General features: G+C 52.9%; 1 protein-coding gene across 4 annotated transcripts in view; it reads left to right on the top strand.

Moving 5' to 3' along the window:
* MBP (myelin basic protein) overlaps window positions 1-24843 on the top strand; it is a 70853-nt gene that overhangs the window by 43998 nt on the left and 2012 nt on the right. Inside the window, exons 4-8 of one of the 4 annotated variants that reach the window (XM_014535908.1) lie at window positions 4248-4325; window positions 15353-15460; window positions 16691-16726; window positions 17114-17146; window positions 21187-21306. In XM_014535908.1, coding sequence (XP_014391394.1) covers window positions 4248-4325; window positions 15353-15460; window positions 16691-16726; window positions 17114-17146; window positions 21187-21306 — 375 coding nt within the window. The remainder of the gene's footprint in view (window positions 1-4247; window positions 4326-15352; window positions 15461-16690; window positions 16727-17113; window positions 17147-21186; window positions 21307-24843) is intronic. The other 3 variants (XM_014535910.1, XM_014535909.1, XM_014535911.1) reach the window with 3 other exon arrangements.

Genomic DNA, 24843 nt, shown 5'->3' with positions numbered 1-24843 from the left:
CCCGGGCCGGGCCGGGGCTGCCCCCAGTCCTGGGAATGCACCCCACACCTACTCTCTGTGTGGCAGGGACTTGACATTCAAGGAAAGGACATTATAAATTCCTTGAGGAGGCAGAATCTTTGGGAGCCACCGTGAAAAGTGCATTGGCGGAGAACATGCTCCTTTGTTGGAAGAGGGAAGAGAGGGCTGTTGTTGGCTCAGCACCAGGTTCCCAGCCCCCGGGATGCGGCGCCTGTGAGGCGTGCTGGGCATTGAGGACGAGATCAGAGTGAGCTGGTGGGTTTGGAAAGGGTGGCTCTCCAAGGCCGCATCCTCCCCTCCTGCTCTGTGGAGCCTGCACCGCCAGCATCACTCCTGGGCCAGGCTCGGCCGCGGCTGCTCAGGCTTCACTGACCAAAGCCCAGAAACCCAGCTGTGGAAACTGAGTGTGTCCCTCTTTAGGGGGACTAAGTAGGAAGGTTTACAAATAACTGGCTGGACACAGGTAACCCTGGACAGCTTCCGGTGGGATGCCGCGGGAACACCGATCTATTTCCCCATCTCGGCACACTTCTAAACAGGCTCCCAAGCTAACTTCTGTTCTGATGATTTTACCTATTTTACTCTACTCACTCTACCTTCACAGCAGCATGTGTAAGTGTTCCGTTATTCAGTATTACTTCTGTACCTCGAATGTGGGTCGTGTGAAGCATTGTCATTGAATGCTATGGGGTCGAATCAATCTTGTCTATTAACCACAGTGTTCTGTTTCCTGATTTTTTGTCACTGCATTTTAATTTCATTTGGCCACATTTCAGTTCTACAGTAACTTAATTCTTCATTGTTAACATGATACCCTAATTGTGGCGGTATACTCTGTAACCCTGTGGGGAGTGTCACCCTGGGAGAAGGCACGAAGGACACAGTGGGACGCGGCTCAGTGGTGCCATCACCCTGCGTGGGCATCCGGCCCCAGGGTCTCTGCCAGGGGCCCTGCACTCACTCCCTTCCGCGCAGTGTGTTTGCTCACAAGAGTGCACCGATGCACCTGGAACCACACAAAATCTCCGTGTGAGTCTCCGTGGCAACGGCCCTGCCACTCAGTGCATCTGTTTGCCAAAAGATCTTTCTAGAAGAAAGCATAATGTGGTGGTGGGTGCATTTGCTTCTGCACCCCAATACAAACGTTCGGAGGTTTCCTCCAGGGATTCGTTTTGAAGTGTCATTTCCTGATCGGTTATTGATCAAAGGTGTCCCGGGCTTAGCCACCAGCTCCTGACTGTGTCCTCTGCCGTCCCCACACCCTCAGTTGTCCTCTGTACTGCCATAGGCCACAGTTAAATCAGACCTGACATCCCCTTGTGTGCGGAGATCCTGCTGCGTCCTGCCAGTGACACGTCTGTAAATACTGTGACGCCTTGAGTGGTGATTGCCTCCCAGTGATTATATTCCCATTTGATTTTGTGATGACATTTTGCTTGTTATCTTCTTTATTTTTGTGCATTTATTAAACATTTCCACAGAGGATGGTGTACTAACTGCATGTGAATTTTTTAAGTTGTCCTCTTTGATGTGTCCCTCCCTTACTAAGCACATGGTTTCTGTGGCTCCTGATCCGGCTGCCGACAGGTGAGTCCGGGGCCCAGCACCCGCCTCTGCACCTGAGGTCACAGCTCCTCACTCGTCCGCCTTCATCAAAGACGTCTGACTCCTTTGTCTCCACGGACAGTTGGCGTCTGGTCCTGCTGTCAGGGCTGCTGGGTTCTGCTTGAGGTTTCCGTGTCGCCCTCAGAGTGCCGCCCTGCACACATAGGGAAATGGCGCTACATAGACGCGGGTCCTGTGTGTCTACCACACCGTACACAACAGCATTTGCTGCGTGAGCGTGGGCTGGGGTGCACTCGGTGGCAGGGGAACACTCAGGAACCTGGGGACAGGGGCTGGCTCTTCCCAAGGACGGCTGAGAGTCTCAGAGGTTAAGAGTGAGCTTGGGGCCCCTGGCAAACTAGACGTGAACGCGAAGACCAAACTTCTACTGGTCTTCCGTCCTCGGTACACACGTCCTGCACAGCCCCTTCCACTTTCCTCTGGGTAAAGGGCGGCTCTGACGGGCCGATGGAGAGTCGAGCCTGACCTCGGCAGGGTCTGTCACATCAGGGAAAACCACCCACGGGGTCCACGGGGGAATCACGGAGGAGCTGAAGGAGCTGAAGGAGCATTCAGGAACTGTGGGAGTCTCTCATCAAAGTCTCTAGTGAGGTTATCTTAGAGGTTCCCACGGTGTCTCACTAACTCCTAAATGCTCTGAAAGCATCCCAATTCTCAGAAAACAGTAAAAAAAGAGAAAAGGCAAAAAAAAAAAAAAATGAGCCCTCTGATCCCCATGAACGCAGGCCGGACAAGCAGGTCTCTGCACGAGGCTGTCCCGCCCTCGTCTCCATCTTGCCGGGGCCTGGCTCCTGTTCCCACTCCTCCCAGGAGGACGTTTTGCGTTTCCGAGCAGGCCGACACCTCTCACTGCACAGACAGACGGACAGCTGTCCTCCGCCTGGCCCCGCCGGGATGGGCCGGGCTAAGGCAGCGTGTCTGAGCCCTGGCCAGTCCCCAGACCGGTGACCTCAGGTCTGCAGCCCATCCCGGCCGGGCCCTCCTTCCCTCCTGTGAGGCCAGCACCCCAGACATCCACATGTGACAGCGAGGATGCCGAGCCAGACGTCTCAGAGATGCTGCTCCTCGTGAGGAAGGGCCTTGTCTTAGGTCAGGGAGCAATCCATTAAAATCTTCCTTGCCTAGTGACCACGGTGGGACCAGGTCCTGATGCGGCCCTGCCTGTCCCTGCCTGTGGAGGGTCACCGCTCCCTGTGGGGGCAGCCAGGCCTCGTCACGGCAGAGACCGCCACAGGCTTGTCCAGTGACACATGCCCTAAAACAGACAATCGTCTCACTCATGCAAGTTCCCAGCGCCGGGAACTAAAGCTCCAAGTGCTTCCTGCTGCCAGAGAAACGGCCTCTTGCACAGAGACATGGAGCGGGGGGGGGGCGGTGCGTAGCTGCGTGGCCAAGCTCATGCCCACCATGGACTCGCCTCTGGACTCCCGAGGGTGCTCGCTGTGCAGCAACATTTCTGGAATGCAGTAATGTGTTTCTGTGTCATAGCTACTGTTTATCTCCACGAATAACCAGAAGTTAACCTGTTTACTAAAAACCCATTTTCTCGTAGCCAATTCAGGACTTCCCTTGAAACCTTTGGCATTGATTTTATCTGCCAGGCTTTCCCTCTTCCTTCTCTCTCTCTCTCTCTCTCTCTCTCTCTCTCTCTCTCTCTCTCCTTCTCTCTGCCTCTCCTCCCCCCTCTCTCTCTCCCATTGGCTGTGGACAGTTAAAAAGAGGGACTTCTCCAGGCTGTTTGCTTTGCTTCTGTAAGAATGTTCTCTCAGCCACATCACTCAAAGCTGCAGGGCCTGTCTCCTAGCCTATGAAAGAGCAGCAAACGCTCTGTAGGAGGACTTAGGACAATTGAGTTAAGGTGAACTCATTGCTCATGTCAAGGACTATTAAGTCCTATTAATATTAGTCTCCTAAACGTCACCGCCAACAAGAAAGAATGTGAGAGCCCGTCACGCCGCGTGGTTGGCTGCAGCGAGTCTGCGCACCTGTCGCTCCTAAAATGATGTCCTTATGCTGAGGGCCCAACAGTGACGGCCACCATTCCACCCCCCCCCCCACACACACACACACAGCAGGCGTGGGTTCCACCAGTGGGTCCAATGCAAAGGCTGACACACCTGCTATGAAAGAGAGTTAAACTCTGCGAATAAACGGATGTGGCATTTATTGCATTTGAGACTTCAAAAGGCCCTTTCAGGGCTTTGCATCGGACGGGGAGCTGCTTTCTTTACTGTTTCCTAGAACCCTTGCATGTCCGATGCCAGCTACAATTAGAGAAAACTTGGTCACCCAAGGAGATACAGGGCCTCAGAATAGACACTAAAGGAAAGACTTCTTCCCTGAGTCTGTTCTCTTGTCCTTTTCCTTCCGTCGTCCATCGGCCCAGTGTTCGCGGGGCTGGAGCTCTGTCTTCTCCTGCCCTGGGTCCCTTCATCTTCATCCCTCGCCTGTCCGCGCCTCTGGTCCTCTAACGCCCACCTGCCTACCCCTCCTCACACCTGGGGTCTGGCCATGCCCGGTCAGGAGGGACGCTGCGGAGGACTGGGGGCTCCACCAGCGCTGCCTGTGGACTCAACCGGCCACTCTGTGTCCCCTGGCAGGTACCCTGGCTCAAGCAGGGCCGGAGCCCTCTGCCCCCTCATGCCCGCAGCCAGCCCGGGCTGTGCAACATGTACAAGGTAAGACGCGCCGGCCGCCAGCTCCTCCGCACGCCACGCCGCAGGCTACATCCCCATCGTGGTCTGTCAATGCAAGTGCTGTGGGCGTTGTCCAGGGCACGCCTCTGTCCAGGGGGCTCAGCAGGTCTCACACAGGGTCTGCAAAGCCCCTGGGGAAAGCCAGCAAAGAACAATGTGTGAAGACAGAGAGGAGTCCTGGGGGCAGGGGAGAGGCCGCCCTGGGCCCCGAGGGGCAGGGCAGGGCAGCGGACAAGCCCTGGAATGAGCTGACTGAGGGCACCTCCATGGGGCCCAGGGCAGATGCAGCACTGGCCTGGCGAGGTGACCTGTGACCGTGGCGCTGGCTTGCCTGTGTTCGAAGTTCAGTGATAAACCAGTGCCCGGCAGATACTGAGCTCACAAATACCAGTGAACTTAAACTCCTGCAGGATCGGTGCCCTGGGGACATGGTCACAGGCGCCGTGCTCCCCTGAGCTCAGCTGAGCTCCCGGGGCTGGGGGACATGGTGGTCATCGGTCCTCCAGCTCCTGAGTGCAGGCGGCCACTGCTCAGAGCTCTAGTGACGTGTGGACGACAGGGAGGGAAGGGGACGGGGACCCAGCGGAGGCCCCACGTCAACCCCGAGTCACACTGCCACTCACACAGGTGGGCGGCCAGCACCAGGTCCTGTTGCAATGATACTTCCAGGAGGCAGCAGGCCCTGCGCATGGGCACCTGGGAAATACAGAAGGTGGAGAACACGTGCTCAGTACAGGAATAGAGGGCCTTGCCCTGATGTGATTGACCAGCCCAAGTCAGGGAGACAGTGGGTGAGGACCCTCCTGCTCCAACGTGTTAAAGGCTGTGCCCTTGTCGGGGCAGGAGGGTCTGGGAGAGACAGGCAGGGGCCCGGCACCTGAGGGTAGATGGCCCTGGCGGGGTCTCTGGGGCAGCGAGGAGCCCAGGGCTGGCAGCAGGTGGGCACATGGCCCAGTGCCCCTGCTGGCAGCGTGGGCCCTGTCACCTGGCCCCAGAGCGGTGCCTGTGGGCTGCTGGCTCCCTGACAAGGACCTGTCCATTAAGGCACAGTGGGTGTGACTCTCCCTCCCCGAGAGCTTCGAGGATTGGACGGGACGCCGCTCCTAGTCCGAGTGCCTCCTGAGCCGTGTTCCAACTGGGACTGTGCTTGCTTTTCGAAGAAGAGCTCTCGGTGGCTCCTTTGTGAGAGCAAACACCCTTGTCCCCAGGAAGCTCATGAGCCCCTGTCTGCCTGGGCCAGTCGGGACTGGTCCAGGTGAAGCCAGTGGGGAATGACATGCCTCCCGGGTGGGGCCATGCTGGGAGGGCCGTGCTGGGTGGAGGCACACTTTCATCCTGCGGTGACCCACACCTGCCTGCATGAGGGAACAGCAGAGGGCAGGGCAGGGGCCAACCTGCCCCCTTCACCCAAACCACCAGGACGCCCTGCCCCATTCTGTCTCCAGAGGGCTGAGCCCCCACGGAGAGACGGAGACGTCCCCAGAAACTGCAGAATGGGGAGGGTGAGCGGCCAGGGTATGGCGGTGATAGTAAGGACCTTCCATCCGAATGTTTCACTTTTCTCTTTTGAACAATTATCTGGTCGAGGAAGAGCAGTGCCCCGTTCTCCCATCTTCATCCCGACCGGCTCTGCACACGCCTGTGCAGAATGAGCCAGCTGTGTCCTCAGCTCCACCGAGGGAGAGCCCGTCTGTCAAACAGGCCTGGGCCCGCTGGCCTGCACACTCCCTGCCCAGGACAGACGCAGGAGGGAGAAGTCGGTGGTGGGGTGTGCGTAGCATTTGTGTGTCTATTAAGAGCAAGGGAGGCGGAGACAGAAGTGACTTGAAATCAAAGGCAAAGATGCGAGGCAGGCGATGGCTCCCAGATTGTTGCTGGTGGTGAAGACCTTCAGGGACCTTGTTATAACATCACGCTCTCGGGGACCCACTTGCAGCGGCATCTCGGCCCCACGTGGGATGGAGAGGCAGGTGGCCTGGCCCAGAGACGCAGGCACCTGGCACAGGAGCAGCTCTCGTCTGCCCTTCTCCCAGGTGCCCAGGACCTCCCCTCCGAGGAAGCGCTCCTGCCGGTCTTGGTCTTGGCTGTTCCCTCGCCATCCCCCCCATCCCCGACCCCGAGCTGTGGGGCTCTTCCCTGTTCCCAGAAAGCGGTCATGTTTACTGGGGAGCAGATTTAATGGCACCACCCACCGGGAAAGGAGTGCAAGGGCCAGTTGCAGCAGGTGGTTCTAAAATACCTTGTCCCAAGGTCATAGGACAAAGGCTCTTAAAATCGGCTCTCGGAGGAGACAAAGTCTCCGGCGAAGCCAGGAGCTGCGGGTGTCCACCCAGCGGCTCACAGCCAATAAGGCCCCTCCCCTACGGTTCTGAACCCTGAAGGTGACGACGGGCAGTGACAAGATGACGCGTGTCCCCTGACCCTGCAGAGCCTTCCTCCTGGCCTCTGTGTCTGCAAGTCCTGCAGGCAGGGTAAGAAGGGCCCACCTGCCCCAAAGTCAGAGAGGAGACGCCACAGAACGAAGCAGCTTGGGTGCAGGAGGCCTGCATCGCGCCCAGGCTCTGAACCGGGCTCCCAGGGCTGTGATGTGACTGTGGGGGTGGGAGGAGGCACTTAAGTGAAGGAAGAAAATGACATTTGAGGAGTCAAAAGCACGCTGGGAAAGCAAGACACCCACGGGAGAAAGGAGGAGGAAAACCTACGACGGGACGGCCCCTCCATGGCGAACAGTGGACCCTTTTCGCCCCAGTGCCCTCATCCCCACAGCCCTGCACCTCCACCTGCAGTGGGACCATCACAGGTGGCCCGAGCACCCCTCCGACACCTGCTGGGAGTCACGTAGCCCTGGATGGAGACCCCTTCGGGCAATGTGACTGTAAGAGCCTCCTGGCCAGCCATGCAACAGGCTGCGAATCCCAGATGGTGGAGATGGCAGAGCCACCTAAGGAAAAAGGCACAACAATTTCTATGACTTTCTCACCAACTGTGAGCAGCTCTGGCCTCTCCCCGTCCATGCCTTCGCCTCCATCCCCTTCGCCTCCGTCCCCTCCACCTGCCAGGAGGTGAGACTTGGACACCAGCTCCGGAAGTGCCTCTCCCTTAGGATCAAAGCCCAGGTCAGACACGTGCAGGCACCACAAGGGCCTCCCTCATGTGCAGAAGCCGGGCTGGCTGCGACACCTGACTCCCTCCCTCCCGGGCTCTCTGTGCCCAGGTGAGGCCCTCCCTCTCCCTCACTGTGCCAAGAGGTCTCTAGTTTCCATGCAGCACGGCCGTGGTATGGGGTGAGGCCGTCCTCACCAGCAGGTGGGAGCCTCACGTCCTCCATTCAGGTGAAGTGTCAGAGAGGATGGCAGATGCCCCCCTCCCCGCCCTCATGGGTCTCCCCCAGCAGGTCGCTGCCCGCTGCCCAGGCCTCACGAGGTGCTAGCACTCCAGGCTCTCCACCTGGAAAACCGGTCCCTCTACTCCCGGGACAAAGGGAAGGTCCCTCTGCCACCACCAGCAAGCGGCACCCCGCCCACCTCCTCATTTCCAACATCCGAGAAGAAACGTGTTATCTGAACAGCCAGCAGGTACCTAACATTTCCATCTAAATCAGAGGCTCGCCTGTGGATTGCCCCAGCAACAGAGAAGCGCCCGAGTGGCTTTAATACAGCACAGCTTCCTCCGAAGTCATGAAAGGCCCACAGCTTTAATCAAACTCACTCGAGTCAGTCGTTCGGCAGCAAGCACACTTCTAATCTTGCAAAGGGCACGAGCCAGGCAAACTGTGCGTATCACTCCTGTGCGACGGGAAAGCATTCTCCAGATTGCAAAACCCAAGACGCCCACTGTGCCAAAAAAAAAAATCCAAGCTCTCCTGAGGCAGCTCAGACGCTGTTTGACCAGAAACGGTGCAAGGGCTTCCTCGGAAAAATGCAGGTAAACAATAGGAGCGGGAGAGCCTGGGCGTCCGGCCCCTTCTCGGAAGGTCAGGGCGTCCTGGGGTGAAACCTCCAGGTCAGTGCCACGCCCGTCCGACCGACTAGGAAGGGAGACGTCCTCACTCAGGGTGCAGACCGTGTCACTTCTTTCCCAAACTGGCGGCCTTCGAAACCCCAGCTCTGTGCGAGAGTATGCATTTCACCGGCGTCTGGCCTGCACCTGGGTGAGGGGCGTGGGGACGTGAAGATGTCACGACCCTTACCTGCCAGGGGCGTCAAAGAGGCACAGGGGCAGCTGTTCACCTCCCACCTGCCTTGTCCTGGGAAACGGTGGGCAGCCAGGTGGGCATCGCTCTGGAGGAAGGAGGAAGCTGATCAGCTCACTGCTCCTTCAGGGGAGGTGTGGCTTCAACCAGACTCCGAGCCACTGAAGGACTTCAGAGGCCAAAAAGGGATGCAGCAGGAGAACAGGGCACAGAAGTCCACCCGTCTCACCGAGAGCTGCATTTCATGGTCCTTCAACATAAAGAATAGAATGTGGAAAACATATGGGATTTATTAGCACTTTCATAAGAAAAAATCATATCATTGATTCTGAGTCTGCCTCTGGGTGGGCTGCCCGCTCACCATGGTCCAGAAAAATGCTGACACCGTTACTGTCTGTGGTTCCAAACAGGTCAACTAACCATTGCTTCCCTGCCGGGGTCTGCGTGCCTTGACAGTGATGCAAAATTGGGGGGAAACATATTGCAAATTCCTGTCCTCCCTCACTCCCCAGGCCACTGGTGACACCACCTCAGGGAAGGACCAGTGTCCTTGGTGCCACGTGTGGACGTCTGCAAACCTGCCACGTCCCACATGTGGACTAAGGAGCAAGTGTCAGACCTGTGCTTGCTGGCTGGAGGCTGGTGGTTTTAATCACGTGAACAAAATAGAAAGATGCCGATGATGTCATGTTTTTGTATCGAGGAGTATTTTCCATTCAAAGTGGGAGCTGACCGGCCCCTGGTTTTAATGACATAGAAATGCATCTTCTAAAATTAGAACCAAATGGGAAAAGCTGGCCTCATGACCTCGACGGCCTTTGTTGTACGGAACTATCAGTATTTAAGAAATAAGTGGGAACTCATTTTCCAGGGACGGGCACCATCACAACTTCCCAGTTCTCTAGGCTCTAACCGAGGAGTCTAACCGACTCCATCAACAGATACTCACTTTCTCTACCATAGAGCACTTTCCAGCTCATCTGACCTTCAAACTTAACCTAAAGTCACAAACTTTGAAAAAAGATAAACAAAATGAGCCCAATTTTTAAAAAAGTCCATTCTTCTCCGTTAGCTTTGCCTTCTGCCATGTGTCCACCCACCTGCTGTGAGTGTTAGGTCAGGAGCCCCAGCCTGTCACCACACTTGGAACCCACCAGACCCGCCTGGCAGAACAACGAGACGGACCGAGGCCTGGGTGGCATGTGAGGACACCTGGTGAGCACATCACTCAACCCCGCCCCCCGACATAGGGGCAGGAGGGGACATCGGAACACACACACCCCATGCTTGAAAGCGAGTAGAAACACCTCTTACTCCTTTTTTAAAAAAGTGTTTTTATTGGGTTTTAGAGAGAGAGATAGAGAGATAGAAACTTCAATGAGAAACATCATCCATCGGCTGCCTCTTGCATGCCTCCTACTGGGGATCGAGCCCACAAACTGGGCATGTGCTCTGACCAGGAATCAAACCAGTGACCTCTTGGTTCATGGGTCCACGCTCAACCACTGAGCCCACCGGCCGGGCTTACTCCTTTCTAACACTGCGTCCTTTGGGGACACGGGGAGAAATGCGCATTGCTAGAATCTGATGAAGAAAGTGCCAGGAAGAAAACTGTCACCTTTTTCAGCCACTGGATGTTACTAAGGGGACCATTTGAGACGGATTAACAGAGAGACACCCCCTCCTAGTGTGTGAGTCTGAAATGGCGCTGGTGACCGTATCACAGTGTAGGGTGACCTGCAGGTGGCCCCCGGGCTCAGGTCCCTGTCACAGGGCTAGATGCTGATGGGACACACTGGGCCCCTGCTGACTGACCCACAGCCAGCAGCTCAGCTCCACGTCTGCACCTTCCCAATACACCCACCCAGGAGAGAGGACAGCACGTGGACGCTGAGGCAGTGAGGGGACCCGAGCCCAGACCCTGAGCCCTGAGCACAGAGGGGGCGTGCCCAGACCCCTGTGACTCCATGCAACTCGTTCCTTGACATTCTGATGGGGATTCAGCTTAAATTCCACTCTCAGACAAGAAACAGAAAGAGCTAGAACTATTCCCCTCAACACACACCCACAGGCACAGCAAATATTGATTTTTTTTTTCAAGATCCGGCATTTTCTTCTCAGAGGAAATGACTCCATCGATTTGTCTCTGGCCAAAACCAACGCTGGTGGTGGTGCAAATACCTCGCCCTGTTTCCATAAAGCAGCCCTCTAGTCAACGGAGCGAATCTCTGCCAATCTGATGATCAATGATCTCAGATGTGCCAGGCGAAACGAATCTCCTGTCATCACTTCCAAGTGAAGAACTCTGCTTGGCAGCACCTTGGAAAACAGTTAAAATCCCTTCCTGATATGTGGAGAGGAGCAAGCCACCCAGACCCAGTGGGCGGGCTCCCCCTGCTGGTGAAGGACGTTATCACAAGTGCAGGGAAAAGGAAGGATTTTTTCAAAAACAGTGCAATGAAACAGGCTAATGGAAAAAGCAATTTGCCTTTAAAAGAAATAAAACGGTTGTCCTTTACCCCCTGGCCTGCCTCCCAGGGTGTTTAAAACTTTCCAGCGTCATGTTAATTTATCTACCATCAAGGAGTCCTTGTTTCATTAAGCATCATGAAAAGCCATATTTTTTAAATTTTATTTTATTGTTTAAAGTATTACAGATAGTAGTACATATGTCTCCTTTTGAAAAGCCATATTGATGGGAATTTACTATTGAGTAAGAAGAGTTGAAGAGTCTCCCTGGCCGGTTTGGCTCAGTGGATAGAGCGTCGGCCTGCAGACCAGAGTCCCGGGTTCAAGTCCAGTCAAGGGCACGTACCTCAGTTTCAGGCTCCTCCCCAGCCCAGGCCCTGTTCAGGGCACATGCAGGAGGCAACCAATCCATGTGTTTCTCCCACATCAATGTTTCTCTCTCTCTCTCTCTCTCTCTCTCTCTCTCTCTCTCTCTCTCTCCTCCCTTCCCCCACGCTCTTTCTAAAATCAATGGGAAAATATCCTTGGGTGAGGAAAGAAAAGTGACACAGCAGGGCCACACGTATGCATGCTGTGACCAAGACTCCAGGTGCTCACACAGTCCTCTATGTGGCGCGAGAACCAGGTCTAAACAAGTAAACAAGAACATAGGTGGCAGCATTTCCTCTACAAACTTTTAGATTTCATTTGTCAGTATTTTGTATGTTAGCCTTTCTAATAGGTGTATAGTAGCATCTCTTCATGGTTTTGACTTTCATCTTCCTAATGACTAATGAAGAGCATCTTTCCATGTGCTTATTTGCCTTCTGCCCATCTTCGTTGATTAAGTGTTTTGTGCATTTTTTGACTGGGTTGTGTTTTTTACCATGGAGTTTTGATTGTTCTTTCCATATTTTGGTTTTAAGTCATTTGTCATATATGTTATTTATAAATATTTTATCTTGTCCTGTAGCTTTTCTATTCATTTTCTTAATAGTGTCTTGCAAAACAATTTAAATTTTGATCAAGTCCAATGTGCCAATTTTTTTCTTTCATGAGTCGTGTTTTTGGTGTCAGGTCTAAGAACTTGATGCCTACACCCAGGTCATGAAGATTTTCTTCTATTATTTTCTTCTAAAGTTTTATAGTTTTACATTGTAGATAGAGATCTATGATCTATTTTGAGTTAATTTTTGTATGAGGTGTGACTTTGGGTTGAGGTCAATTTTTAAAAATATGGATGTCCATTTGTTCCAATGCCATTTGTTGAAAAGACTAAGACTATTCTTTCTATGTTGAATTGACTTTGTGCCTTTGTCAAAAAAAGACTGATCATATATGTGTGGGTCTATTTCTGGACCCTACTGTGTTCCATGGATCTGTATGTCTATCCCTCTTCCAACACCACCTGCTTGATGATGATAGACACAGGAAATCTTAAAATCAAGTGGTGGAATTTCTCTAACTTTATTCTTCTTTTTTACAGTTGTATGGCTATTTTGGTAGTGTTTTTTCCTGCATTTCCTTGTGGTTTCAGAATTAGTTTGTAGATGTCTAAACAAAACCTTGCTGGGATTTTGATTGGAAATGCGTTAAATCTGTAGATCAACTTGGGGAGAACTGGCATCTTCATTGTGTCAATCCTTGACAACAGTACTAGTGTGTCTCTCCATTTACTGAGGTCATCTTTGATTTCTTCCACTAGCATTTTCTGTATTTTAGCATAAAGATTCTTTACATGTTTTGTTAGAGTTATACCTAACATTTTGCTTCTTTGACGTTATTATATATGGTAGTGTATTTTTTAACTGTTAGCATATGGAAATATGATTGATGAAATATTCTTTACATAACAGGCCTTTACAACTATAATATGGTGATTCAGTTACAATTATGTGACTACATCACATCTGTGCAACTTAACATTTATAGCCCAGAAGTCCATCTGAGTCTAGTTCAGAAACTCTTGCATAGACAACAAAAGAATCATGTAATTCCATGAACTCCGTTCTGTTTGCCTATGATCTCTTGCATGTTAGATTCTGGATTAACAGTGATCTGAATGGTGCACATTCAACAGGCTTCTAATGCTCATTGCTAGTTCTGTGCTGAGCACCATAGAGACCCATCGCCAGCCATTCCCATGAACACGTCTGACCCCTAATTTCATAGCTCTGAGAGGTATAATGCAACCTACCAACTTCATGTGTCCTTAAAATATTTAAGTTACTTTTTCCATTGGTGACCAATATATTCATTATAAAAATCACAAAAATACAAAATTTTTCTTTTAGCATTCAAAGCAGGCATGCACAATTCACATGTGAACAATATTATTATCTTCATAACACTTCATTCATTATCTCACCACGCAAATACATTTTAATGATATGAGACTTGCATGGTATGACTGAACATCCCATTTCTTTAAAAAATCCTCATGCAAAGTTTAAGACATTATTTAATTTAATCACTAAACTAAATTAAAGCTAGATGATGCTTCTATGCGTCAAAATGCGGTACACAGTGTACAGAAAATGGTACATAAACAACAAGTGACAAGTAAGTTGTACTAAATTTTGAGCTCTTTTAAGTATTTCAAGCCATTAGGATGGTATCTAATAAATAACTTCACCAGGCAAATTAGACATTTGAAAATATTTGTCTTAAAGTAAGCAATTTAAACAGTTTTCTGGCTCGTCTGTTTTGGGGTTTTTTTTTTAATTCTTAAGTTTACACCCATTCTTTTATTGGCGTAATTATTTGGACTAGCCAGGGAGTTCAGAAAGGCACTGGGTAAAGGCAAGATAACTTGAGGGACCAGATTACTTAGGTTCTTGCAACATCAGGAGAATAAGAACAAGAAGGACCAGCTGTTTCGCCTGCTGCGGACATCATTGTGTTCAAATGCCCTAGCGTCTGCTTCTGCCCACACTCCTGTGCCACAGCATAACTCAACGCCCTGTGGGTCCTGGGAGCAGGAAGTTCGAAGCCCGGTGGGGCCCGTGCTCCAGTCTGAGGGTGGGGATGGGTGAGCTGACAGATCCCAGAACCTAGCTGGCTGCTGAGCTGGAGAAAGGCCACCTTGAACAGGGGCTGCGACAGAGGCCCAGGAGGGGACTGCAGGCTGCAGGAAGCCCTGTGCAGAGCCTGTGCCCATGGATGCGTAGCCTACTTCTGTAGTTGAGGAGCACAGTCCAGGGAGGGGCAGATGCCCAGCAAAGAGGGGGCGCTGTGGGCAGCGGGGCTCCTGTTCAGAAGTGCTCTCCGTGGGCCAGCACTGGTGGCCACTGGACATGAGGAAGTGGCTGTTTCTGAGCCTTTTCTGACCACCATGGGGAGAATGGCTGGGAAGAGCGACAGGGACGATGCAGGGCCATCAGTGTGAAGCCTGGGCTCCAGGAGGATCAGGCAAGGAGCGACTTTGCAGTTGAAGCTGCGGCAGGGACCAGACAGTCACCGGGGAGCCGAGTGAGCCAGCATCACGCAGGAGGCTGGGCCTGCGCACGGACCCCTTGTGGAGGCCAGCGAGGTGGCCAGTCCCCTCAGAGCTAAGACAGAAAGCAGAGAAAACCGGACACTCCACGGGCCTTGGGCTCTGAGGGCTCTGCAGACCCAGGGAAAGAGGCTGCCTGTGGTTGATCAGAGGAGGAGGGGGAGGGCAGAGCCACCTTGCAGAGGTCCTGCTGGTGGGCGAGGGGGTGAGTAAGGACTGTGGCGAAGAAAACCTGGGCGTCTGTGAGCTGAGAGCTGAGTGAGCAGGAAGCAGAGCAGGGGGGAGTCTGGGAGACAGCCGGGTCTCAGACCCCAGGGTGTGATGCGGGAGACCCACAGCTGGGGAGGCTCACACAGCGGAAGGACTGATTGCGGGCCCACAAGTGGTCTTCCCAGATCGGGCGGACTCAGTGCCGCTGTGGCCTGAGTCACTGATTTTGAGAAACAGGCTGGTCCACGTGCTGCGACCCCAAAGCCACTGACCGGGCATGTCTTTGCTGTTGCCGTGGTTTTGTGTGTAATTCCTGAGTGTTTGTCCAAACCAGGAACTTGAGGAAATGATGTTTTCCTTTCCGAGCTTTGGCTACCTGGCCCCGTCTTAGATGGCATCACCCTTCAATGGCCTTCATGGCCCCTTGCTGGTGCTTAGCTGACTTTGGGGCCCAGACGTGGACTGAGTGGTGGGAAGCGCTCCCAGCTCAGGGAGTCTCACAGCAGAGGTCCTGCTCGTGTCCCTCCCACCACAGGCATGTCTGGGTGGCTTCAGCAGCTTCCCAGCACAAAGTCCTAATTCCAGTGATCCTGGTGCAGCAGGAGTCAGAGGGATGGAACAGAGGGTGCGGCCTCCCTGAGGTCCCTGTGCTCTGTCTTTCAGGATGCTCACCACGCAGCCAGAACCACCCACTATGGCTCCCTGCCCCAGAAGTCACAGCACGGCCGGCCCCAGGATGAGAATCGCGTAGTCCACTTCTTCAAAAACCTTGTGAGTGCTCTTCCACTGTGAGTAGCACTGAGGGGAGCACTGCACTGACCACGGGGGTGTGGGTGTATCCCACAGGACTCAGCTCTAACCCATTAGGGGTGTGAGTATATCCCAGATGGCTCAGCTCTAACCCATTAGGGGTGTGAGTATATCCCACAGGACTCAGCTCTAATCCACAAGGGGCATTTCCCCAGAAGAAACTTCCATCCTCCTCAGGGTGGAGCTCAGCCTTAGCACCTGGCACCACGGTCCCAGTGGCATCTGCTGCTTACTGAACTTTTGTTTTACCAAAGAGCTCACTCCTTTTGAAACTAAATTACCGTGAGGACTTAATTTAAAAGCACAGGCTCTGCAAAACTATGGAGACAGTAAAAAGATCAGTGGTTGCCAGGGGTTGGAGGGAGGAATGAACAAGTGGAGCACAGGGCATTTTTAGGGCAGTGAAACTACTCTGTGTGATGTGATGTGATGGTGGACACACTTCATACCTTTGTCAAATTCCTTAGCATGCACGACACAGTGAAACCCATGTAAACGATGAACTTCAGTTAATAATCAGTACAGCATTGGTTCACAGTGAGAACTAAAGAACCCACTCAGGCAAGATGGTAATAGGGACACCACAGAGGGTCCATGGGAACTCTGTAATTTCTGTGCATTTTTTCTTGAAACCTAAAACAGCTTAAAAAAAAAAAAAGTCTTAGAAACAAAAGCAAAGCTGCAGTCTTCTAATTATAAACTTTCTGTGCGGCTAACATTTTTAAATGATACTTTCCATGTGGGTGAGTTTTCAAAGTCACAGGCCAGGTGGCGTTCCTTCAGAACCCCTGAGTATCAGGGGATTCTTACTTCCTACCCCAGGAGGGGTAGCGGTGAAGTTCATGGTCTCCATCAGTGTGCGCGGAGTGTGCACGGGAACGCATGCCAAGGGGAGTCCGTTCCCTGGTTTAGAGCCTGTTGGTCCGTTTTCAATTCTCTCCAGCACCTTCAGAGACTTCTGGAAGATCTGAGTAGCACTGCATATTTTCAAACTCTCAGCTCAGCGGTGCTTCTCACTCAGCTAGAACAGAAATGGGGGAGCCGGGCAGAGGGATGGCCCTCACCTAATAGGGAGTGGACACCATTAGCAGACAGGGGCTACTCCCAGCGACAAGGAGTCTCACAAACAGGGTCAGGGCCGCTCTGCAGGAGGGACCCCACCACCGCTCACCGGCTCCTGTGTCTTTGCAGGTGACGCCTCGCACACCTCCTCCGTCACAAGGAAAGGTAAGACCTCTGAATATCTTCACTAGTCATCACTTTACTTACACACCTTCCCTGAAATCCCTAAATGTACCAAAGAGAGAGTTGGGCTCATGGCTACCTGACTTGATCTCTTAGTTTTGCCAAGTGGGTCCCAAGTAGACAGGTTGAGATGCATAACATCTGCTCCTCTGACAACCGTGCAGACAGTGCTAATCAATCCCCGCTCACTTTCCCTCTAAGCCCTTATCCTAAACCCTCCCTGGAAGCTCCAGGAGGCCACTGCCACCCCCTTGGATGGGACACATGTACAGTCTCAGCATAGGCTGCTGTGATTGTGTTTCTTCTCTATTAAAAGGACTTTTTCCTGCACTGATCACAATGTCATTATTTCTTTCTTTCCTCATCCAGGGGCGAGGAAAGTCCCTCAGCAGATTCAGCTGGGTAGGTGACAATCGTGTGTCCATGCGGCTTCGCCTCTTCCTGGCCCTCGCAGCCACTGGGAGTCTGTTCTGCTCAGTTTCAGTTGCCTAATGGTCACTCCCCCTTCCTTTCCTCGCAGCCCAGCTTGTCCCCAGGACCCGGGATGCATTCTCCTCGAGGGGAAATGAGCAGCAGCCAACCCTCCTTCTGTCTCCTCCCACCCGTGACAGGCACCCCAGGGCCAACAACCCTCCTCCTACAGGCCCCCACAGGCCCTGTGGGGCTCCCACCAGGAAACACCACTGCAGTGTGGGCCTGGGGCTGACACACCATCTACATGACCAGCCTACCCCCAGATGGTGACTTTCCAATGAGGAAAAATGGCCCTAGCTGGTTTGGCTCAGTGGATAGAGCATCGGCCTGAGGACTGAAGCATCCCATGTTCGATTCTGGTCAAGGGCACATGCCTAGGTTGCGGGCTTGATCCCCAGTAAGGGATGTTCAGGAGGCAGCCAATCAATGATTCTCTCTCATCATTGATGTTTCGATCTCTCTTTCCCTCTCCCTTCCTCTATGAAATCAATATATATTTTTTTAAAAAATGATTCTAAGGGAGAAAAACATGCTAACTTCAGTTATCCTATATAATAAAAGGGTAATATGCAAATTGACCCTAACAGCAGAACGACTGGGAATGACTGGTCACTATGACATACACTGACCACCAAGGGGCAGACGCTCAATTCAGGAGCTGCCCCCTGGTGGTCAGTGCGCTCCCACAGGGGGAGCTTTGCTCAGCCACAAGCCAGGCTGACGGCTGCCAGCACAGCGGTGGTGGCGGGAGCCTCTTCTGCCTCCTCAGCAGCACTAAGGATGTCCGACTGCAGCTTAGGCCTGCTTCCCGTTGGCAAGTGGACATCTCCCGAGGGCTCCCAGGCTGCCAGAGGGATGTCTGACTGCCAGCTTAGGCCCGATCCCCCAGGGAGCAGGTGGACAGCCCCTGAGGGGTCCCAGACTGCGAGAGGGCACAGGCCGGGCTCAGGGACGCCCCCCCGAGTGCACAAATTTTTGTGCACTGGGCCTCTAGTTCTGTTTATAATGACCTAACTCCCCCAAAACATTGGTTTTGTGTGTGTGTTAGTAATAACTGCAGCTTTGATATCAAGCCATCCAGGAAAACCTTCTGATGAATTTTAGACTCTTTGACAGAGAACAATTTTTTAATGAAGACCTTAAAGAGGCAATTTGTTCACTTTTTAGATACTAGTGAAATTCGGCATCTGAAACAACTTTAAATATTCTAACCCAATGTATAATCTTTTGTTACTGGTAAATATTAAGTATTGTTCTTTCTTTATAAAAATTACAATTTTCAGAATAACCTCTAGGCCAGGGATTAGGTGTGTCTTGGGAACACAATATCCTTAATCTCTATTACAGGCCACATATATGAGATGCTTAATTAATAGGCATCATATAAATGAATGAGAGAAGATTAAAAATAAAAAAAAGGGAGAAAAAAGAGAAAGGGAGAGAGGACTGGAGGAAGGGGAGACACCTGCAGAGAAAGGGTAGAGAAAAGATTTCATAAAGCCCCCGATTTCCTCCAACACATTATGACATTGAATTATGAACTGATATATTTGCTGCAATTTTACATAAATATACTTGAGCCTTCTCCTGGCCGAATGACTTTGTAAACAGGTAACAATAATGTAGAAATGGCCCTGGGCCAGCACTCACCGACAATTAATTGTTGACTTTCTGTGCCAGGAGGAGATAGAGATGAGACTGAAGAATGAAACCCACTTTTGACCCAGAAACCGTGTGTTAGTAACCGCATGCTCTGCCTCTTAGCTTTGCAGGCGCGGACTCCGGACTTTATGCAAAGTCCCCCCTGCACATGTTGGCGGCTGGGACCCAGCCCTCCTTCCCACCAGTCATCCCCAGGCCACCTAGACCCACCCTTAACCAGAAAGGCCTTTGCACGCCTCCCACCCTTCATTTCTCATCCTATTAACGTGTGTTACATTTCTCTTTTTCCCCAAGCAGACTCCTTCCCTGCATTCCCTTGTCTGCCTGTTTCCAGCAGCTCAGACTGCCCTCCTCTGGGGAGTTCTCAGCCCTGCTTCCTCTGCTAAACCACTCTGTGTGCTTTCTGGTAAATTCTAGGTCGTTCAAAGGTATACATGACCGTGAATCTGAAAGAAGGAAAAGTCAAGTACATTATTAATCCGAAAACCAATCCTTGAATTTAGTTCTCAGAAGCTCTTTATTTGGGGAGAAAAACAAGAGAGCAAGACAGGATGAGTTTGCGTCGGGTGGGGAAGTGCGGCTCTCTGTCTGTGGCGCAGCAGCCCCTCACTGTCACCCGCTCCTCTGGGTGCTGTCCTGGGGAGCGCGTGTCTGTGGACGCCTCCGGGACTCAAGGGCAGCGCTGGCATTTCTCTGGCAGGCGGCTCAGACCTCTCTGCCTCACTCCCCTGTCCTTGCTCCACTCGATAACCTTGAAATGGATCTTCATGTGAAAGCAGCTACCTCAGACCCGGTGTCGTGTCCGTTCCTCGGTCTCAGCTGAATGAGAAGGACAGTGCAGACGCAGCTTGCGTGGTGGGACCCTGGACAGGTGGCTCAGTCCTGCCCAATCGGGTGACAGAGGTGACCTGGGGGAACCTGAGCCTCCAGAGCTCAGCTCCAGCACCTCTGACCTAACGGGGTGGGTGAGGTGGTTCCCGGGGCCCACAGCCCTCAAACACTCTTATGAGATTGTAAGGGACTGTAGGCTGAGGGGAAGGATTTGGGGGTCTTGATCAAGAGATGGTTCCATTTTGTTTCCTAGAATTCTTTGGAGAGAAACACAGGCGGCCTCCTATTTCTTGTTGGCAAAACAAAGGGAAACCTCTGACCCTGTCCATGGAGTAGAGACTTACCCTGGGATGTGGGCAGCTGGGGTCGCCTCCTATGAGCATCGTCCCTACGTCTGGGACACTTCACTCCGGATGCTTACATGCGTGTGTCCCCACCGCAGTCTGTCCCGTTTCTTTCTCATGTGGAACATCCCAGTGAAACTGAAGCAATTGAGAAAAGACAGGGGACACAGACTTTCTCATATTTCTACTATCATCTGCCATTGCTTTAGCCCACAGAGGAAATTGTCTCCAGCCCCTGGAGGGAGGGAGGGCTGCTGGGCGATGGGCACAGGCAATAATGGAGGCCCTTCACCCCTGAGGACGACAAGTTCAGAGCTTTGTTCCCAGAGCAGGGCATCCATTAACTCATGGATCCTCACAGCAACCAGCAAGGAAGGGGCTGTTCTCACCCGCATTTTATAGAGGAGGAAACTGAAGCTCAGAGAGGTTCCCACACTTGCCCAAGGTCACACAGCTGGGGAGCAGGGGGGCAGAGGCCATCCGGGCTGCCGGGCTCCAGGCTGAGCCCTGGTGCACGACGCAGGGACGTGGCTCACCTGCCAAGACCTGCCCCTGCCCTCCATGGCACCAGCTCAGGGGCCCAGGGACCAGGTCTGCACGCACACCCTCAGGATTCCGAGCCATGGTTCCTGGCACCGCGGGAGAGGCTCCTCTAGGCCAGAGAGCAAGAGTCTCGTCCTCACACGTTAGAAAATTGTGGGCCGGGGATCTCACCTCGTCCCAAGCCTCCTGCCTGACATCTCTAGGAGATGAAGTGAATGTGAGCTCGGTCCTTGCAAACAACCAGACACATCCCCAGACTCAGCGTCGGCCTCCTCCAGGCCCCTCTGAGGAATGGCCACTCCGGGTCCCCTTCCTCCAGCCCCGTGTGGGCAAAGGTTCTCCACCTTGTCCTACGGCATCTGCTGACCCTCTCTTGAGGACCAGTCAGCGAGAAGCAGGGAGGCCGCTGGAGGCCTCGATCTTTCCAATGAAAGCATTTGGGCATCTCATAACAGAGCCCTGGCCCAGGCCAGGCCAGGCCAGCTGCTGAGACACGCGAGTGGAGGGCACTGTGCCCTCAGTCACCGAGGCCACTCGGGCAGGGCCTCTGGGCCTGGCTCTGACCAGAGCTGTGCTCCTCTCTTGCAGGGAGCCGAGGGGCAGAAGCCTGGATTTGGCTACGGGAGCAGAGCTGCCGACTACAAATCTGCTCACAAGGGACTGAAGGGCCAGGACACCCAGAGCACGCTTTCCAAATTCTTCAAACTGGTAACGTAGCCACCCCTGTCCCGGGACATGCTGGGCAGGTGGGTTGGCCATCCAGCCTTCTCACTCCTTTCCTCAGGCGTCTCAGTGAGCAGTGAATCAGCGAGGCCAGGCCCCTAGGACTTGAAGGCAAGATGGGCCACAGGCCACAGCTGAGCTGGGGGAGTCTGACCCACCTGGAAGCCAGGGGGTGCCTGAGGCAGCAGCATCTTCACCTCCCAGGAAATGAGCGGGACCAGGTGACGGGGTGGGGATGGTTGGACCAGGTGAGAGACCCCGGAAACCACAGCCCGTATGTCTCATTGGTTATGACACTGGAGTCTCACAGACTCAGGCCCATATTTGTTGCCCAAGAGCCTATGGCCTGCGACCTCTGAGCCTCGGTTTCCTGCTCCATGAAAGGGGGACATGCGGGGAGAGCGCTGTGACAGTAAGAGGTGATGAGAGCAATGTGGTCACAGGTACCTGCAGGTCACTCGCAGGGGTGGCAGTTGTCACCATTGCTAATAGTAGCAACAGCCGTGCTCTCAGAATGTCCATCTGGTCAGCAAAGGCTGCGGTGCAGGTCTCGAGGGGCCATTTCTCCCGTCTAGGCCTTAACCCGGACCCATTCTCCGTCTCAGAGCGGCTGAGGCCTCGCTCCTTCCCACACGCCTTCATGGCCTGTGGAGGTCACAGAGGGTCCCTGGCGCTGACCCCTTCGCACTGGGGAAGGTCACAGATGCTGGGCCCTGAGAAGCATCTCTGTGGACAGGCTCTGCCTGGAGGCCAGTCATACAAGAGCTTTGGGAAGGGACCGTCTTAAAGGTGCTCACAGAAAATGGACAAAATAAATGGCAGGAAGGTGCTGAGGGTGATGAGGGTGGCGTGTGCCTCTCAGTCCAAGCTGGTTACCATTCCGGGAGGGTGGCCAGAGAAGGCTGGGTGAGCAGGTGACAGCTGAAGGGCAGGACCCTGCTCCCTGTGAGCTCCAGGCGACACCGGGTCAGGGCTCATCTCTGCCAACAGAGCACAGGGCCCTGCAGCCCAAATCCCCACTGAGGGAGGTCTCTGACCCGTGAAAGCTGCTTTCTAACTGGTTCGTTAAAACATCAAGAGTTTACAGTTTGTGGTGGAATAACTTGGTCTGTAATCCAAATACCCTTTGATTTGCCAATCTGCCCTTTAACTCAGTATGAGTCATGCGTGTGGTCTGTCTGGAGTTGGGAGACGCATGCGGAGCCCATGCATGCAGACCTGGTGGTGTTGGGCGCACAGGTGGTGTGGACAGCAGGCTCTGCCTTTTAGGGAAGTCACAGCTGTTTAGAGAAAGCCTTAAATACATGACTTGAGTGGTAAGTAGCCGAGCTGCTAACTGGCTTGATGTCAGGGAAAATGTAGGCAGATCCACTCCTCGATGTGACTACGAGGAAGTGAATTCCACCCCGGACGGAGGCTGTCATGACCCACTCACCTCAATTCCGAAATGTGGCCGAGACGGGGGATTGGACCTACCACAGTGTTGGGTCCAAACCCAGCCCTGCACTCAGCACAGCCATGTTCCCACCTGTGACCCAGGCCCGCCGGAGGGCACGGCCGATGGGATGGCCTGCAGTGCCCTGACCCTTCCTGGGCTGCCCCACAACTTCCTGCGCCTGAGGCTCCCGGGAGGAACCCAGCTTTCTGTAGTTGTAACCATCTCCTTCTTGTCCCAGACGTGCAGGTTTGTCCTGTTCTGGGGAACTAGTTACTGCGCTAACCAGCTTAGTGGCTATGAATCACATATGAGTGATGACCAACCGGTGAGGGGAGGGCACAGCTGAGCAGGTATAAAAACACCCATTCATACCTCCCACGTTTATTGTGTATGGAACCCATTTGTTCCTTAATGACGGCCAATGTTTCCCTAAAATTCTTCTTATAGGCAGTGGTTTAGAAATTCTAACATTTCTATACAGTTCAAGGGAAGCTTCCATTTGTCAAATTAAAACAAATTTCAATTAACATGGTTTTAATTCAATTTTACTACATAAAAATTCATCCGCTGTGCTACTCTGGTCACATGGGGGCTGAATGTTTGACATGGAGCAGTTAAAACAGATTTTAAAAATCCCCCAGAGATTAGAGACCTCAAGGCAGATGAGTGGACATGGTGAGATTTGACAGTATTTAAGGTAGCAGCGTGTCCCCTGTCTTTTCTCCCTCCTCCTCGTTCACCATAGAAAATCAGTGGTGAGAGAAAAGAGTGGGAGGAGGGGCCGGATTCGGCTATTGGGCTGATGGTTGGAAACTGGGTGGAGAGCACTACATCTACCCCAACCACTTGGAGCCGCCCCGAAATGTGCAGGAGTCTCTCATCCCACACACCTGAGCTGGCACCTGCTCCTACCCAGAGCGCGTCCCAACAGCTGTGACGTGGAAGAGTGGAGAGCTGTGACTTTGCCACGGCCTCTGTTCTGGTCCTGCCCTAAAATACAAATTCAGTCTGACCTCGCCCATGCGGACCAGTGCTTTAGGCAGAGGGTTGAAAGGGGTACAAATAGGACAGAGGGAAGCGGGAAGCTGAACGTCAGAGGCTCCCCTTATGGGCTGAGTGACTCTAGGGAAGTGACCCCCCCTCTCTGAGCTGCAGCTCCCACATAACATGGGAATGTGAAAGCTACCTCTGGGCTGGGCTTTCTGGCTCCTAAGAGAACAGATGGAACAGATTTGGCTCATGGTAGGTACTCAATAAATCATAGGTACGCGAGCAGAAAATAAAACCAGGAAGCCCACCAGCCTTCATTTAACAGGAGCCATCCAGAAGGTAAATGGAACCTCACTTAAGCTGCCTCCCAAAGGATGTCGGAACGGAATCCATTCCAGCACGCGTGTGCTTTGTTTTATAAGTGGTGGTTCTGCTGTGGTCAGGAATGAATCACACTCTACAGGCGCCCTGGGGTTAACCTCTTGGAAATTCAGAAAAAGGCGAGGCTCTTCAGACTTCCCCGAGGGCAGCTCTGAGGGCCTTGCCGACAAGGCTCACCCCAGCCCTGAGGCCACCTGAGTGCCCGCTCCACACACTCCCCGAGGCCCGACTGTGGGCCACACGTGGGGAACACAGAATTAGACTAGACCGCATCAGTTCAGTGCTCACTGTCGTCTGGGAAATAGCATGTTCTGCGTATACCTTGCTTTCTGGGGCTCACTCCAAAGAAAGTCTCTGTTTTGAGAGATCAATTTTTCAGTTGAAACCTCAGGAAAAAGGGAAACCCCAGGAGAAAGAGAGCAAAATTTGAATACAAAATTAGCTCATTTCTCCCATGTCCATCTCAATGACATGAGTGACCAACTGCATTGTCTTCTCAGAGAGTGGGCACCCACACCCGAGCCACCTCCACACTGTGGGCCCTGCACAGCTGTCTCCGTCTCAGTGAAGGCCAACGTCAAAAAAATTTTTTTAATTGTACAGGAAACATGTCCATTCGTGGTTTTAAGCCCCATTAAGTCAAAGTTTGCTGACAGCCCTCCTGTAGGTTAGTCTGTCTGGGCGAGGCAGATGAGAGGCCGACAGCAGGGAGA

Source organism: Myotis brandtii, unplaced genomic scaffold, assembly GCF_000412655.1.
Source record: "Myotis brandtii unplaced genomic scaffold, ASM41265v1 scaffold154, whole genome shotgun sequence".
Classification (NCBI taxonomy): Eukaryota; Metazoa; Chordata; class Mammalia; order Chiroptera; family Vespertilionidae; genus Myotis; species Myotis brandtii.
Note: the sequence above shows the minus strand (reverse complement) of the source record. Positions and strands in the feature narration are given on the sequence as shown.